This window comes from Podarcis pityusensis (assembly GCF_964106645.2).
Source record: "Podarcis pityusensis genome assembly, chromosome: 15".
Lineage (NCBI taxonomy): Eukaryota > Metazoa > Chordata > Lepidosauria > Squamata > Lacertidae > Podarcis > Podarcis pityusensis.
Genome location: NC_138040.1, coordinates 9,194,061 through 9,212,478, shown reverse-complemented (window position 1 = coordinate 9,212,478; position 18,418 = coordinate 9,194,061). Strand labels below are relative to the sequence as shown.

The window sequence follows — 18,418 nt, the reverse complement described above, 5'->3', positions numbered from 1 at the left end:
AATGGCAATGTTCATCAGCATCGGGGGTGCCCCCCAAAATATTTTATTGGGGGGCAAGTGGGACCTTAGCCCCTAGGAGTAGGCTCCTATGATTTCAGGTAACTCATATATAAACAGCTGTAGCCCTGCTTTGCGCGAGAACAGCCTGCCTGGCCGAAGATGGAACCTCCATGGAGAAGAGCAGCATATCTCTGAATTTCAGCCGCTGGCAGTCCAGCAAATGATCTAAAGCTATTACCTTCAATTCCTGCCTGTGAGCTTCCTCTAAGTACCCGATTGGCGGATTGGGTGCTCCGCTTCCTGCTCTGGGATCTCAGAGAGCTGCAGGGAAAAGCAAGGAGGGGGGAAAGAAGAGGAGGAGGAGGAGGTCTGGCTTAAAATAGATGTCTCCGCCTCTGTTCCCCAGGTGGGTCTCTGCCACCACCACCCCAGTCTCCATCCACTCTCCCCTGGCTCTGTGCTGAATCAGCAGCCTCCAATGCCATGGCCGAGTCCCCTGGGGGAGGCACAGAGAGGTGATTTCATCGGCTGGATGTTGTCAAGTGGAGCCATCCTCCTCTTCCCTCCTCCTCTCCCTGCTGCTCCTGCTGCTGTACAAGCCAACCCAGACTGATCTCACCAGTTCCGGTCACGTTATTCTGTGTTTACGCCTTCGCTCGCTCCCTCGCTCGCCTCTGCTTCTCCTCTAACCTGCCAGGGCCTGCTGCAAACCACCTCCGGCGCCCACCATTTCCATCACCATCACCTCCCCAGCTTTGCCAAGAGGGCGCAAGAGGAGGAGGAAGAGGACGGGGCCCAGGGAGACGGGGGAGAAGCAGCCGAGAGAGCCACCATGGAGTCCGCAACTTTGGGACGGGTGCCCTTGTGTGTCCACTGCGCCAGGAGGCTTTGAAGGAGATCCAGGAGGAAGAGGAGGAGAAAACCCAGCAAGGGGGCGCCAGGGGTGGCGGGAGGGGATCTTTCCCCTCCATTCCCTCCCGCCTCCCTCCTTAATACCTCCCCCCCCGCCGCCGCCGCCCGCCGGGTGTTTGTGGCTGACACGGAGGAGGGGAGCGTTTGGATAACCCTCCAGAGGGGACGAGGACCCAACCTGTTCGCCCTTCCTTGCCTTGGCATCTCCTTCCATTGATGACACCGAGTCGTGGCCACCAGTTCCTGCTGTCGCCTCCTCGTTTTGCCCAGGTAAGGAAAGCGAGGCGGCGGAAAGCGGGGGGAGAGAGACGGAGAGGGAAAGATGTGCATATTGAGATCTGTTTGGGGAGGGAGAGAGAGAGAGAGAGAGAGAGAGAGGGGGGGGGGATTTTCCTAGGAAACCTGAATACAGAGCAGCTGTCTGCTTTCTGGAGATGGAGATCCCACTGGCTCCCTGCTAAATAATAGAAGTTTGTGGATTGGCTGGTTGTTGTTTTTTAGAAGGGCCAGGGAGCAGAGCTGCTTTGCAGTCCTAGAATCTGAGAGGTGGAAGGGGGTCCCCCAGAGGTCATTTAGTCCAAGCCCCTGCTGGTGCCAGGAATCCATGGCACAGACTCAACTTATCCACCTCTGGTTAATTTCAGGGGAAGGGCCGTATAGGTCAGTGTTCAGAGCATGCAGAGGAGCATCCAGAGTTCAGTCCCTGGCAGGTAGGTCTGGGAATAGCCCCTACCTGAAACCATGGAGAGAGGCTGCCAGACAGTGTTGGCAATCCTGAGCTGAATGGACCAATAATCTGGCTCGGTATAAGACTCTTCCTCTGTTTCTAAATCCAACAAAGGGAGGTGTTGAGTTTTGGGGCAGCAGAGATGGGGACTCCTCAGGCTTGGAAGGTGCCTTTTTAAGCCCAGATTGGAGTGGGTGGGTGGGATCAGAGAATGCGCTCTGCTTATGCTCAAAGGCAGTTGCCCTAGGCAGAAACAAGAGAGCAGCAATTGAGCTTCCCTTAGTGCAAACATCAGAGTGTAAGCCTCTCTAGCTGCAAAGAAGAATGAGAGTCAGCGCACAAGGTCTTTGAACTATTTTTTTAAAAAAGAAAGCAGATAAAGCGGTGGCTCAGAGGTCAAATACCCAGCAAAGGCTGGTCCATTTGGGCAAAAGGGGCTTTGCCACCAAGCTGAGTTTCTTCCCTCAGCCAGCCCCCACCTGCTTGCCTCCTTACTTACTCTCAGCCCAGGGGATGGCGCTGCCTGTCAGCTTCTTCGTCCCCCTTAAAGCGTTGCCTTCATACCACTTGAGCACTCGGTCTGGTCCTTCTGCTCTTCTGACCTGCAGTGATGGGTGGAGGTTCAGCTAGAAGACCTCCCAAGGTCCTTTCCAACTCTATGAGTTGGGCAAACATCTGGAGAAGAGGTCATAACCGCAGGGAAGAGCCATAGGTCAGGGGTTCAGCATCTTCTGTGCGTGCAGAAGGTCCCAGCTTCTGTCCAGGTAGGGCAAGGAATATCCCCTGCCTGGAACCATGGCAAGCCAGTCTGGGAATTTATTTATTTGTTACCTGTATTTATATCCCACCTTTCTCTCCAAGGAGCTCAAAGTGGGATACATGGCTCTCTTCCTCCCCGCTTTATCCAAACAACAACCCTGTGAGGAGGTAGAGCTTAGGCTGGGAGATGGTGACTGACCCAAGGTCACCCAGGGAGTTTCATGGCTGAGTGGGGATTTGAACCCTGGTCTCCCAGCTTCTAGTCCAACACTCTAACCACTAAACCACCCTGGCTGCAGACAATACTGAGCTGATGATCCCACTCAGCTTCCTATGTCCCGTTGGGTCACTTCTGGGTGGGCAACCTGTTTATTAGGACTCAGTGGGTAGATTGTGCTCTAGACTGCTGTGTATTCACATGAGGAGGGGTTACGTTTTGCCTCTGACAATGTGGGCTGTGACCCCACACATGCCAGTGACGCCACCATCAACCTCTTCCTTTTAAAAGTTTCGTCAGACTCAACGGCTGGACTTTGCTGCGACACACAAACTGAGGCTTCCTCTCTGGAGTTTGTCTGTCTAGTAAAAACGCCACCGGGAGTGATGTCTCTTGAGTTGGAAGATACCAAGGAAAACTGCATTGCCCAGGAACTGGAAACACTTCCCATATAAGGGAGCTGCTTTATATACCAAGTCAGATCATTGGTCCACGGAGACCAATAGCTGCCTCTGCTCTGGCAGGCAACTCAGCCTGCCTGTGTAATCCTAAAACAACCAAAAGTCCTGAGAAGATGAATCTCCAGAGCAAATGTTGTGCTTCTGCGGTACAGCTGTGGAATCGCAGATCTATCCTACGGTAAGGGTTGTAGCTCAATGGAAGAGCATCTGCTTTGCATCCAGACAGTTCCAGGTTCAATCTCCTGGCAACTCCAGGGAGGGTTCCCACTGGGGGTCAAGGGGAACCCTGTCTGAAACTCTGGAGGTCAACTGCCAGTCAGTGTAGACAGTATAGGGCTAGCTGGGCCAGTGGTCTGGCAACTTCCTATGCACCTTGTTTCCTCTTTTCCACAATCACTTTCCCTCTGACCCACACGCCTTTCTTCTCATGAAAGGGCCCCCTTCTTTCCTACAAATCTGGTTGAAATATTATAATCAGAAGCCCTGGTTTGGTTCCCAAGTGCCCATTGGGACTGATAGGGCAGAAGGCAGGGAGCCGAACAGTAGGTGGCGCCAAAGGCAATGACAGCCAGAGCAAACGGCTTCTAGTGTGGGCCCCATCCTCCTCCCTGCTGAGTTCTGCAGGGGCAACAGAGCAGAAAGCTGACAGGCAGGGCCACCTTCGGGACTGGTTGCATGTGAGAAGGCAGGCAGTTGGGGGATGGCTGAGGGCAGACTGAGGCTGGTGGGCAGCACCCGTGGGTGCCCTTACGGACAAGCCTCCACTGGTTGGAGGTTAGGTGGGCAGATCAAGAGCAGAACCTCCCCGTTCCAATACTAATACTAATAATAAACATTCTTGCTAGAGATGTTTACTTGCCACTTCCCTTGATATTAGTTAAGTACCTAGAGAACATCACTGTATTCTCTTGGGTGTACTGTCTCAATGCTCCTTAATGCATTTGTACCTACTTTGCAATTGCCTTCTTGTATTTCCAGATTCTAGGTCTGCGGTTATACAGAAACCCACAAGGGAAAAGCACCTGAGTTTGCTCATTGTTTGTTTATTTGTTGTTTTGTTTATAGATCTTTCCTTTAAAAACAGTAAGCCACTTTTAATAGCACCAGTGGAAAAGCAAGATCTCAATGTGTGAAGGGTGCAGTTCGAGAAAAACGTAACCAACTCCCATTGTACTCAATGGGGCTTACTTTTGAGTAGGCATATAACATTCCACTGCTCCCTCTCTTATGAATTGGTGTCCTTTACGAGGTTCCCAGGTGCTGATCTTTTCCTGGGAAGATATAAGACATTGTTCTGCATAATTGATTTATTTTATTTGCATTAGGAGCACAGACAGAGAAATATCTGCCAGAGGTTGGTTGGTTGGTTGGTTGTTGTCTTGAAATAGTTCAGAGGCTCAGTGATAAAGCATATGTGAAAGCAAAAGGTCCCAAGATCAATCCCCAGGTAAGGTTGGGGAAGACTTCCTGCCTGGAACCCTGGAGAGAGATGATGTCAGTCAGTGCCAACATTACTGATCTAAATGGACCGCTAGTTTGACTCTGTATAAGGCAGCTAGCTCTCTGTGTTTCTGTGTTCCTGAGTCATCTTTTAGGCTGGTGGTTGACAACTTTAAAAAAACCATGTAAAACTACATAATCATATTCTAATAAAAATCTAATCATTTGAAATAGGTGTTTTAAAAGTTTCACATGGCAGCAGGGCACTCGTGTAACATTAACTGAAACAGTGAAATGTTTGAACACCAGCAACACTAACATTAAATTGTTTCTAGATTCAGACTAGTATCTCAGCTGGAAACCAAAAGAGATGGATTTTTAAGGCCTGTTTAAAAACCCTTGTTGATGGGGCCAAATGTATCTCTCTTGGGAAGGGGTTCCATAAACATGGAGCCACCACCAAAGAAGCCCTGTGTCTCACGCCCTCCAATCCCAAGGATCTTAAATGTGGGTCTGTAAGCAAACCCTTCAGAAGTTGAACTCGAAGGCAGGTTCAGATAGGATACCATGTATTAAATTCAGCTAAGTGCCTGGTGTGCTCTGGTCCATGGGGTCACGAAGAGTCTGACACGACTAAACGACTAAGCAACAAAAACAAAGTGCCTAGCAAAAGGAGTTGCAAAAATAGGCTTTAAAGCCACTTTGCAATTCTGTGAGTGCATATCTAGGTGTAAGCCCAGCTGAAAATGGGACTTGCTTCAACAAAATCGTGTTGAAAATCACCTAACCTACAATTCTGTGAATAATCTTGATTTCTCATTCCGTGTCTAATTAAACACCATATTTGGAATTTTAAAAAAGAGCTGTTTTATTTTTATTTTTTGCATTTATAAACCACCTTTATCTTCTAAGGAGCACAAGGTGGTCACATGGTTCACCTCCTCCCCATTCCATCCTCAGAGCAACCCTGTGAGGTAGGCTAGGCTGGCCCAAGGTCACCCAGTGAACTTCATGGCTGACTTGGGATTCAAACCTTGGTCATAGTTTTCAGTTGGCAGAGCGTGAGACTGTTAATCTCAGGGTTGTGGGTTCGAGACCCATGTTGAGCAAAAGATTCCTGCATCACAGGGGTTGGACTAGATGACCCTGTGGCCACTTCCAACTCTACGATTCTGTGGTTCTGCTCTGTGCAAGAACAGCAGCCTGTTTGATTTGTTTTTATTCAAACAGGTGGAACGTGCAAATATATTCAGATATATCAGTTGCTTGATGTGTTTAAAGCCAATGTCTTTCAGTAAATCAACCTACAGGAATCACTTGAGACAGGGTAGCAGGAGAGAAGAAGAAGCTCCCTCTTCCCGCAAGCCACTATTGCCGTGAGGGCAACTCATGAATCCACGTCTAATTCCCTCTAGGCTCTGACGGTTGACAACTGTGTTGCGATGGAGACCCTGTCCCTGGAGCACCATATCCAAAGTGTGCAAAGACACATCGCCTTCTTGAAGAAGGAGCAGATGGAACTCCTCCACGATTTGCACCTGGAGATCCTCCACTTACAGAAGCACTGCACAGGTGAGCTGTGTGGGTTTGGGGGCAGGGAACTGGTGGCCCTCCAAGTCTCGTGAGGCTCCCTAACCACACAGACCCTGCAGGTTGGGTCTGGCGGGAGTTATGGGCTTCCAGAAGTTATGGGTGTCCCGTCTCTCACTGGAGGAAGATCTTGAACTCCAACCTCTGCATACTATCCTTTGCTTTTTCCTGTAGGACTAATTGCAGTCGTTAATAGTCGTCAACAGGTTTACCATACCCATTGAGTCAATCACTCATCTCCTACTATCCTTCTGAGAAAAGCCCCACCCCACCCTCCCACTATATATAAAGGTCTGTTTCAGTGTATCTGAAGAAGTGTGCATGCACACGAAAGCTTATACCCAGAACAAACTTAAAGGTAAAGGGACCCCTGACCATTAGGTCCAGTCGTGGCCGACTCTGGGGTTGTGGCGCTCATCTCACTTTATTGGCTGAGGGAGCCGGCCTACAGCTTCTGGGTCATGTGGCCAGCATGACTAAGCCGCTTCTGGCAAACCAGAGCAGCGCACGGAAATGCCGTTTACTTTCCCGCTGGAGCGGTACCTATTTATCTACTTGCACTTTGACGTGCTTTCGAACTGCTAGGTTGGCAGGAGCTGGGACCGAGCAACGGGAGCTCACCCCGTCACAGGGATTCGAACCACCAACCTTCTGATCAGCATGTCCTAGGCTCTGTGGTTTAACCCACAGCGCCACCCACCTCCCTTGGAACAAGCTTAGTTGGTCTCTAAGATGCTACTGGACATTTTTTTAATTTTTTAATTTATTTCCAATGTCTGCTTCTGCCCAAATCGTTCAGACTTTATTCACTATGGTGCATCGGCAAGGCAAAGGTTCAAAGGCACTGCAGGTGACTTGCATGGCTTAGGGGCAAGCTAAGTGGATGCAACCACCACCTTTCTTTAGAAGAACGGGCCAGGTACAGTCTGTTTGCACAGCAAGCAGGAGGAGTCTCAGGACTGGATAAGGCACCATTCAGAAGGCTCATCCACAACTTCCACTTGTCCCACCACTTTCCCCTGAGAAAAACTTGCACTTTGCCATTGAATCGGAGCAAACGTCAAAACGGGTTTTCTGCGAGTTGATGTGTGCTCCGATTCAGTGCTAAAGAGTGGGTTTCCCCAGGGAAAGTGTGGGTCAAACATAGAACCTCTCAGACCTGTGGTTTCTAGGCATGGGGCAAGCAGAAATGTGTACAAGCCCTGAGTTGGTTGATGTTCACGCTGGAATTTCCAGGGCCTAGGAAGGGGAGTCAATGCCAGGTCAGCATCCAACTTGTCTCTTCCAAGGGAGAAACTTTACTATTAGAGGAGGCTCTGGAGGGAACTGGCTAGGGTGTCTGGTGGTAACACAGGGGAAAGGTCTTTCCCTGACAACGGGCTTGAACCCTCTCCTGAACAGCAGCTCCTTGCATTCCTGCCCACCCAGTGACATAGCATGGGACAGTTGGCCGGGTCCCAAAAAATTTAGGGACACAAAATTTCAATACCCAGTGCTGCTTCAATACAGTTGCTTGCTTCTGTCACTGGGCTCTATTGAAAATGACTTCTTCATGCAAACCAGGAAGTGACCTCTCCAGACAATGGAACAACTCTTCATTTCTTATCTCTACAGCTGCGATCTCCTGGGTGATGCAGATGCCACTAAGCAGTTGAATGCACATGTGTACTCTGTCCCTTTCCCTCCCTCCCATCCCGTTCTGCATGGCCCCGGGCTCTGGCAACCCACTCTACGCCACTGTGCCCACCAACTCCCTCTCTGGCTCCAAAGTTTCTTGGGGCTCCAGCATTGCTTTTTGGACTCCACTGGGACCTTCCCTGGGGTCATGTGGTTCTAACTCTCCAGGCTCCTCCCATCCCTCTTCCTGATCTGACCGTTCCCTCCACGCCACCTCCAAGGGACTCCAGCTCCCATCAGGACCAGCCAGCATGGCCAGTGGTCAGAGGCAATGGAATTTGGAGTCCAACAACATCTGGAGGGACCACTGGATCCCCATCCCTGACAAAGAGCATCAGTACGTACACACAGCCAGAAGTTTCTGGTCATAGACCCAACAGCTTCTGAGAAAGACCTTTAAGAGTCAGACAGCAATTGAACACATTGATGTTGGGAGACTGTGTAATCTGCTGCCTGGAAAGGTTTCAAGGATACCAGAGTAAGGCCACATTCACACCCTATATCTAAAGCACTATAGCACCACTTTAACCAGCCATGACTTCCCCCAAAGAATTCTGGGAGCTGTAGTTTGGTGCTGGGAGTTGTTAGGAGAACCCCTATTCTTCTCCCAGAGCTACAGTTCCCAGAATGGTCTAACAGTCAATCCCTCTTCTGAGTTTTGTAGCTCTGTAAGGAAAACAGGGGTCTCCTAGCAAATCTCAGCCTCCTTATCAGCTCCTAGAATCATTTGGGTGAAGCCATGACAGATCAAAGTGACAACACGGTGCTTTAAATGTATGGTGCAAATGTGGCTTACGTTAGTAATCAGTTCTCTAATTGGTTTCCTTCTGGGAATACACGTTGAATGAAAGAGAGAGGTTTTTCTACCACATTCTCTCTCTGTCTGTCTTTTAGGAAACGCAGTTGGAATTGTAATTAGGATGGTTGGGCTAAATTTGATTTCAATGCAATCCAGTTTAAGACGTTCCTTTCTGTTAGGAAGGACGACTAAACAGTGTTTTGAGTTACAATAGACAAAAGCCTGGGGGTGGGGAGGGGAACATATGAGTGTGAGCATTTTGTTAATCCAGCAGTCCTTTGCCTGATCCAAGATTGTGGGAGGGAGCCACTGTGGGGGAGGGGCAAAGTACATTGTGTGTTACAAAGCCATCATTAAACCCCCTGTGTCTCCTCCTCTTCAAAGAGGATTAATTTCAGCCCTGTGCCATGTGCATCAGTGTTAAGTGATCTCATTTGTACCGGTTTTGGCGCATGGGTGGGGGACGGGCGGGCAACCGCGCATCCAGCCAGCTTGCAGAAGTCTCTTCTGAAGAGACAAAGGAAGCTGTGGATCCAGTATTTAGATCCCTCGGTTGCTGCTCAAGTTCCAGAAGCGTAATCCGAAAGGAAATTCGAGAAGCAAAAGGTTGCCAACAGAGAGTGAGGAGATTAACTTGGCTTTGGGTTAAGTCATTCTTCCTTGCGCTTGACCCAGAAAGTGCAGCTGGCGCAGAATGCTGCAGCAAGGTTGCTGACAGGTGTGAAGCCCCCGTCAGCATATATAGCACCTGTTCCCAGAGATCTGCACTGGCGGCCCATTTGCTACCAGGCCAAGTTTAAGGTGTTAGAATATAAAGCTTTAACAAGCTTGGGGCCAGTTTATGTGCAGGGTCACCTTAGCCAACATATGCCCACTCAACCTTCTTCCATCTGTGGAACTGGCACGGTGACGGGTTCCCCATAATATTCATTCTGCAACTGTAAGAGAATCAGTCTTTTAGTAGCAACCTATGCTTTGAAAGTCCCTGTGTATTGAACTCACTCAATTTCAATGGGGGAAGGAGGAGAGGGGCAGGGCCCTGCAAACACCAGAGAAGACTTCTGTCCCATGGGCACCATATTAGCAAATCATGATCTTGGAGTGCTCCTAAGGTAGAAACATATTTATGGTTGACTTCTCTACAACCCACTGGACAACAGTGTATGTATGACTTCCATTGGAGCTCTCCGAGGTCCTGAAGAGGCTTAACCTGCTTCCAACAGTACTTAGAACTGCTGCTCTAGGTAGTAGGCAGGGTGAGCCACTCCAGGACTTAGGAGAGCTCCTGGGGAGGACATATATTACTGTCCAGCTGTAGGTAGCTTCATATCCTAGGAGACCTCCCAAGGAAAGGTGGGTGATGTTGCTTCAGCAGTTTTTGGCTGAGCCACAGGTAGGCATTTGCTCTCTTGTAAGTAGTAAAGGAATCTTGGGGGCGATTTAGCGAAGGAAACAACTAAGCCTGGAAGACTTAAGCACACACTTACTCCTCACTGCTCAAAATTGTAACCTTCAATCAGAACTTCGTTACAGGAGAAGGACTAAGCCAAAACAGGAGTGGATGCTTCCCCTCCGCCATCCTCTCTCCTCTCCTCCAGTTTCATTAGAAAGCCTTCAATTGACTCCCCCCCCCCAAAAAAAAAGAGCCAAGAGATTTATCACTTTGACTACACTTCAAAATAAAGTTGCTCTGTTTTCCCCTTACTTCAGGAGTCTTGCCCACCTGCATTTTCTTTTTATGGAAACGCCAAATGAAATATTTGTTTTCCAGTGACACAATCGTACCAGCAAAGCAGGCTCATATAAAAGGAAGACTGAACTTGCTTAATGCCTTCCTTCTGCCTCAAATGCATTAATCTGTTAGGATGGGGGTTGAATTAGTGACCCACGGTTACAGCAAATGTGCTACCCCCAAGTCAGCCCACTTTCTTCTGCTTGCCTTGCTGTTCTGCAAGTTGTACATGGTCTTTTAGGTGCAGGAAACGGGCAGACAGCTCCCTGGTGGCATGGAGATCAGCTAGGGGATCCTGCTTGCCCTCTTCTTCCACTGAGGAGACCCGCCCCCCAGGTTCAAAAGCTAGGCAAGGCTGTAAATCTAATAGCTTATTCTACATCAGTGGTGGGAAACGCATTTTTTTAAGCCAGACGGCCACATCTCGTTTCCAGTATCCTTCTGGGCCCACATGCCAGTGGTGGGCAAGACCAGGAGCAAATGTGGGTGGAGCCACATATGCTAATTTACTCAGACAACACCCTCTGTCCTCTACCCATTATCAGAATGCAAGGATGCATCATAGTGAAGCAAAAGGTGAGGTGTAGGGTCTGTGGAGAAGGGGTGCAGCTACAAAACTGCTAGCACATCTGCAAAGCTAAGCAGGGTCCGGTATGGTTTCAAATTGGTCGGGGGACTGTGTGTTGAGATTGCAGCGGGTTGGACTAGATGACCCTCGAGATCCCTTCCAGTTCTACAATTCTACAGTTCTATGGTATGGCTGGGGAGGGCGGCTTAGGGAGGACCACCACTCCCCCCCCCCATGAGTCAGATAGAGAGGCCTGGATGGCTGCAGTCAGCCTCTAAGCCCATCCTGTTCCCATGTGTGAGTCATTTCCGAAACACAATTGTGTTCCCTGAGTAGCCACCAGAAAGAAAAAGGGCCAAACTCTCCAGTCCTTTGTAATCCCCACATTTCCAGTATCGGGTCTTGTGGGAAGATAAATGCTGTTAACAATACAGGAATGAGTCATTTCTTGGAATGAGCCTGACATACGAAAGGCGCAACTTGGCCCTCCTCCCATCCTGCCTAAACTTAGGCGGAAAATGTAGGCTTCCAGTTCTCCTCACCCCATTCTTTCTGTAGTCCTGGGAAGGTAAAATGGGAACCTTAATTAGCATTGCCATGAACAAAAAAGAAGTGGACTTCTCACACAAAGGGATTGCGAGGATGTGTTTCTTTAGACGCTAATCATCAAAACACTCAGCCAAAACGTTCAGTTTTGTTTCTGAAGCGATAATGAAATGCCAGAATTGGGCAATGGATTTGACCAACTAAGGGAAACAATAGTACCGCTCATTCTGCCTTGGTCAGACCACACCTGGAATACTGTGTCCTGTTCTGGGCACCACAATTTAAGAAGGATGTCGACAAGCTGGAACATATACAGAGGAGGGCACCCAAGATGATCAAGGGTCTAGAAACCAGGTCTGATGAAGAACGGTTGAGGGAGTTGGGTTACGTTTAGTCTGGTAAAGAGGAGACTGAGAGGAGATATGATAGCCATCCTCAAATATCTGAAGGGCTGTCACATAGAGGATAGAGCAAGCTTGTTTTCTCCTGCTCTGGAGGGTAGGACTCGAACCAACAGCTTCAAGTTGCAAGGAGATTCTGACTAAACTTCTTGATGGTAAGAGCTGTTTGACAGTGGAATGTCAGTGGACCCTCCTTCTTTGGTGGTTTTCAAGCAGAGGTTGGATTGTCGTCTGTCATGGGTTCTTTGAGATAGTTGAGATTCCTGCATCGCAGGGGGTTGGACTAGATGACCCTCAGGGTCCCTCCCAACTACAATTCTATGAGTTTCAAAAAATCTTCACATTAGTTAAAATTGCGTACAAAACTGTCTGTGCCGAGAAAGAGTCACCCTGAAACGCTAGTGGATTTTCATGAGGACTTTCTGTTTTCTTGGAAAAACACAAACTGATGTGGAAATGGGGAGAGCTGAACATAACGTTGGAAAAAAAATGAGAAACTGGAATTGGCAGATTCGCCCATCTCTGCCAGAGAGATGCTGTGGAGTTTTACAGTAGCTGCAGGAACGAGGCAGGAGGAGGTGGGCATAAGGCTGCCCGTATTGATTTGCAATAGGATAGCAGGAGAGATTTGAATGGCTTACCAGAAATTGCTGTGCCTAGTCCATTACTTGCATGTTTCCGCCACTGATCTCATTCTCAGAGGATCCGGAGGGGAGGGGGAGGGGGAGGGAGAGGAAGTGAAGGTTCAGCCCTGTTGATCACTGTCTCAAAGTCACAGCAATGACTCGCACAAAGGTGAGGGACCTGTGGCCCTCCAGATGTTGTTGGACCTCCATCAGCCCCAGCTTGCATGGCCAATGGCCAGGGGTGATGAGGTTTGTTCTCCAGCGACATTGATCCACCACAATGCTCAAGCAAGGAAGGTTAGAGTCAACATGAAAACTGTTTTATATTATTTTTAAGAAACACAATGATTAACTATTTCAGTTCTTGTTCTTTTTTCGGCCTCCTCATTTTCCTAAGTGCTTTCCCCCCCCCTCCCAGTTTTGTTCCACCATTGTTCTTAATTTCATGACAGTCCATTAATTATTTTGGAGGCATCAAATAAGGCCAGGGATAGCTCAGTTGGTGGAGCATGAGACTCTTAACCTCAGGGTTGTGGTCTTGAGTCCCACATTGGGCAAAAGATTCCTGCATTGCAGCGGGTTGGACTAGATGACCCTCGTGGTCCCTTCCAACTCCACCATTCTAGGGTTCTATCAGGCTCAATTATTAGAAAAGAAAGACTAGGGAACAAAAATAGACGTGGCACCACGGGAGATCCAGGATTTGGACTCACCTGTGGTTCTTGCTTTTGCTTCAAAACACTTCTGCGTGTCCAAGCTAAAGGGAAGAAATTCAATTCAGTTGACATTTAAAGGTACATCCACCTAATTCAAACCAAAACGCAGCTGTCCTTTGACATTTTCGCTTCTGCAAATTTTTCAACGAAGTTCTCCCACCACACAATGTTTACAAAAGTTCTCCAATAGAAGTTCTGCAATAAAACAATGTTTGCAAAAATGCATATACCAGGGAAAGTGTGCATGAATGCATATATTAGTGAGGTCATGAGGTCCTCTTTTTTAAAAACAACAACAACAACAACACAGAGAGAGAGAGATTGGACAGAAAGGGGGAGAACCGAACATAAGGCTGGGAAAATGAGGACATGAAATAGATTGAAAGTGGCAGAATAACACACACCCCATCCTTAGGACAGACGTGGTGGAGTTGAGCTCACAAGGGCTGGAGTGAGGAACGATGGCTCCCGAGTTTCGGCTGAACTCCAGCTCCTATCACCTCCAAACAGTGGCCAGTTTGACTGGGGCTGATGGAAGTTGAAATCCAACCACATCTGGAGGGCCACAGGTTAGCCATGCCGATTTAGACTAAAATCTAGAAGAGCTTCCTGGTGGTGCAAGCTGTTCAGTGCCTTGAATGTGGTGGACTCTCCTTCGTAATCAGAGCCCAAATGGCCACCTATCAGAGATGCCAGAGCAATGGGTTTCTGGTAACAGCATCCCTGATAGGTGAACCTTTCAGGCAGCTCCCAGCTCTGTGATTCTAAGGTTCTCCGCCCCAGGGAGAATCCACAGAGCAGGCGAAAAACTCCAGCGTGGTGACTTTTGTAGCTCACGTTGATGCGGTTTGAAGAAGGTACCCATCTGGTCTTTCCCCAATGGGGACCAAACAGGCACAACTACCTACAATAGGTAAAAGAAAATTGGAACAAACCCCTGTTAACAGAGGCAGTTGGGACATGTGGTTTCAATTGTTCTTTGCAACTAAACGATTTGCAGGAGCCCGTGTTTCATTTCGGTTTGTTGCAATTCTGTGATCGGCAACAGAAGAAAAGAGACAGGCCAAAGAAGAAGCAATTGTGCTTGAACTGCAACTTTAATTTGCAAAGCTTGCATGAGTTGTACAAGTCAAAGAATGCAGTGCTTTTTAGGGGCTGGCTGCGGAATGCTCATTCTGTTCTTTGTTTTGAGCACTGGATATGAATAGCAGCCTGTTTGTCATAGGCTCTGAGTGGAGCAGGAGCTGGCTAGGCCAGGACAGAGGAGACAAGTGGCCAACAGATGAACACTGAGAAGGATCCAGTGGGCTGGGAAGGTCTCTACCTGTGTCAGGAGAGCCCAAGGAAGAGGATCCTGGGGAAAGACCTAATGGGGTGGATTTCCCTTGCCTTGTCTCCCCACCAGTCCCCACAGTGCAAGGCACAGGCTCCACCTCCAGCTGTCAAACAGCTCTGTCCATCAGAAAGTTCTTCCTGGTGTTCAGTAGGAATCTCTTTTCTTGCAACTTGAAGCCTGTGGTGAAACCAGGTCTGCCTCCAGGAATGTCATAAACCATGATCTGCACTAAGGCAAGAATGTCCAGCTGCACAAATATAAGATAATAATAATAAATAATAATTTTTTATTTATACCCCGCCCTTCCCGGTTCAGAAAACCGGGCTCAGGGCGGCTAACAACAAATGTAAAACACTTAATTGTAAAAGCAGCATAAAATACAGTATAAAAACATGAATAACAATAAAATTCAAAGTTCAGAAATCAATTTGGGGGAAATCCATCTAATAAGCATTAGATAGTCACCAGGGCTAGCTGGCTGAATTAGTCCTACCTGGGCCAGCGAGGAGGCCAGGGGAGAATTAGCTGTGGGGTCTCAGAGTGGGTGATCTTCATAAAAGGGGAGGGGGAGGGAAAGAAAAGATCAGGCTGAATTCAAATTAAAGGCCAGGCTGAATAGCTCTGTCTTACAGGCCCAACAGAAGGAGGTTAAATCCTGAAAGGCCCTAGTCTCATGGGACAGAGCATTCCACCAGGTTGGAGCCATCACTGAAAAGGCCCTGGCCCTGGTGGAGAATATAAGATGTGGGGCTTCTGGCTTACTAGCAGTACATGTGAAAAAGATCTAGGGGTCTTAGTGGACCACAAGCTTAACATGAGTCAACAGTGTGATGCAGCAGCAAAAAAAGGCTAATGCTATTCTAAGCTGCATCAACAGCATTCTAGTATCCAGGTCAAGGGAAGTCATAATACTGCTTCGGCCAAACCACACCCAGAGTACAGTGGTACCTCGGTTTAAGAACAATTTGGTTTACAAACTCCGCAAAACCGGAAATAGTGTCTTGGTTTGAGAACTTTACCTTGGTCTAAGAATGGAATCTGAACGGTGGAAGGGCACTGGCAGCAGGAGACCTCATTAGGGAAAGCGCGCCTCAGTTTAAGAACGGTTTTGGTTTAAGAACGGACTTCTAGAACAGATTAAGTTCGTAAACCAAGGTACTGTGTCTAGTTCTGGGTGCCACAGTTTAAGAAGGGTGTTGACAAGCTGGAATGTGTGCAGAGGAGGGTGATCAAGATGATTGAGGGTCTGGAAAACAAGCCTGATGCGGAACAGTTGAAGGGGCCGGGTATGTTTAGCCTGGAGGAGACTGAGAGGAGATATGATAGCCATCTTCAGATATCTCTAGGGCGGTCATATGGAAGAGGGAACGAGCTTGTTTTCTCCTGCTCGGGAGGGTAAGACTTGAACCAGTGGCTTCAAGTTGCAAGAAAGGAGATTCCTACTTTTTTTTTTTTAAATAATTTTTATTTAAGTTTTAAACAACGAAGAAAGAAAAAGAAAAACATACACAATACATATCTCAAAAAAGACAAGAAAAAAGAAATAATTACAAAAACACACACACAAAAAGAAAAAAAAACACAATTCAACAGTAAAAAACAAAAAGCGTAACAATTAAAAACAATATCTCTTTTCCATTTCCGTTTTTTTAGTTTACTTATTTTCTGGACTTCCTCATACCTCCCTCTTTTGTATTCCAATCCAAAATTGTTTGTCCAGCAATTTCTTTTCCACTTTTTTAATCCCAGTCTTTAATTTAATATAATATTGAAATATATAACTTCAACTTCTTTAAACCTAATCTTTAGTCTTAATGTAATGTAACATTAAAATTTTCCCTCTTAATTATCAAATTTCCATTTCATTAAACATCTTTAATCTTAATCTTTAGTCTTAATCTATCATTAACCTTAACCTGTACAGCTGGAAACCGCTTATTTTCAGTCCAACATCACTCTAACATTCTTTAATTTTGCAATGTTTCTGAAGATAGTCTTTGAATTTCTTCCAATCTTCCTCCACCGACTCTTCTCCCTGGTCACGGATTCTACCAGTCATTTCCGCCAGTTCCATATAGTCCATAAGTTTCATCTGCCATTCCTCCAGCGTGGGAAGTTCTTGTGTCTTCCGAAAGGAGATTCCTACTGAACACCTGGTGGTAAGAGCTGTTTGACAGTGGAAGAGACGGTGAACTTTCCTTCGTTGGAGGTTTTTAAGCAGAGCTTGGATGGCCACCTGTCATAGATGCTTTAATTGAGATTCCTGCATTGCACAGAACTCTACAGTTCTATGAATCTATGTCCAGTCCCACCTGTTTGTTACACCACCTGTCCTATCCACCTATGAGAAGGCAGTAATGCCTCCTCCGTCTCCCAAGTCACAGAGATGTCAATGCAGGCGTAAATAGACACTGGTGTACGCTGGCTGGCAGCAGCTGTCCAGGGATCCATGCAAGGCTCTTGTTTGGGCCCACTTGAACATGCTGGGGGTTGAACCTGCCACCTTCTGCGTCCCCTTTCCCAATGAACATACAGTGTCTTCTATTGAGTCAGGAGGAAGGGCCCTGGCTCAGTGGCAGAGCATCAGCTTTGCCTGCGGAAGGTCCCAGGTTTAATTCCTGGCACCTCCAGGTACGGCTGGGAGAGACTCCCTACCTGAAATCCTAGAAGAGCTGCTGCCAGTCAGAGTGGACACTACTGAGCAAGATGGGCCAATGGGCCAATTTGGAGGAAGGCAGCTCCCTTTGTTGCTATTGAATCAAGACCATGAGTTGTCTTCTTTTCAATAGGGCATTCCTTCCATCATAATAAATAATAATAATAATAATAATAATAATAATAATAATAATAATGTATTTATTTATTTATACCCCGCCCATCTGGCTGGACTTCCCCAGCCACTCTGGGCGGCTTTCAACAAAATATTAAAATACCGTAATGCATCAAACATTAAAAGCTTCCCTAAACAGGGCTGCCTTCAGATGTCTTTTAAAAGTCTGGGAGTTGTTTATCTCTTTGACATCTGATGGGAGGGCGTTCCACAGGGTGGGTGCCACCACCGAGAAGGCCTTCTGCCAGGTTCCCTGTAACTTGGCTTCTCACAGTGAGGGAACCACCAGAAGGCCCTCGGCGCTGGACCTCAGTGTCTGGGCTGAACGATGGGGGTGGAGACACTCCTTCAGGTATACTGGGCCGAGGCCGTTTAGGGTTTTAAAGGTCAGCACCAACACTTTGAATTGTGCTTGGAAACGAACTGGGAGCCAATATAGGTCTTTCACGACCGGTGTTATGTGGTCTCGGCGGCTGCCCCCAGTCACTAGTGTAGCTGCTGCATTCTGGATTAGTTGTAGTTTCCGGGTCACCTTCAAAGGTAGCCCCACCCAGAGCGCATTGCAGTAGTCCAAGTGAGAGATAACCAGAGCATGCACCACTCTGGCGAGACAGTCTGCAGGCAGGTAGGGTGTCAGCCTTCATACCAGATGGAGCTGGTAGACATCAAGACCATTAGTTGTCTTCTTTTCAATAGGGCATTCCTACCACTCAGTTGAGGGGCTTGCTCCTGGTGGCAAATGAAGGTGTCAGGGATTGGACTCGAGAGGAGGCAGGAGAGAGGAGGAGGAATGGTGAGGATCATGCCCCCCGCTTCTCCTGATGCTCCTGAAGGAGAGGAATGCAGTATTGAATTACAGCAGGGCTTTGAGGAGTCTGAGGGAAGTCACAGCTCAGAGACAGGCGAACAGAAGAGTTGGGAAGTGTTAGAAGAAGGGGGGAAATGTGGAAGGGGAACCAGCTGACACATTGTCACTGGAGAGTATTTCTGATCCCCCTTCTCCCAGAACTCAGCGTTCATTAAAGGTGCAGGAACAACGGAATCCGAGACATTTGACCACAGGTGGCCACCGTAAAGGAAA

The 18,418-nt window shown here is 47.8% G+C and overlaps 1 protein-coding gene across 1 annotated transcript in view; it reads left to right on the top strand.

The window, feature by feature from the left end:
* The first annotated feature begins 343 nt into the window (after positions 1-343).
* CCDC92B (coiled-coil domain containing 92B) overlaps positions 344-18,418 on the top strand; it is a 33,032-nt gene continuing 14,957 nt past the window's right edge. Inside the window, exons 1-2 of the mRNA XM_080983189.1 lie at positions 344-1,182; positions 5,932-6,088. Coding sequence (XP_080839315.1) covers positions 1,129-1,182; positions 5,932-6,088 — 211 coding nt within the window. The 5' untranslated portion in view covers positions 344-1,128. The remainder of the gene's footprint in view (positions 1,183-5,931; positions 6,089-18,418) is intronic.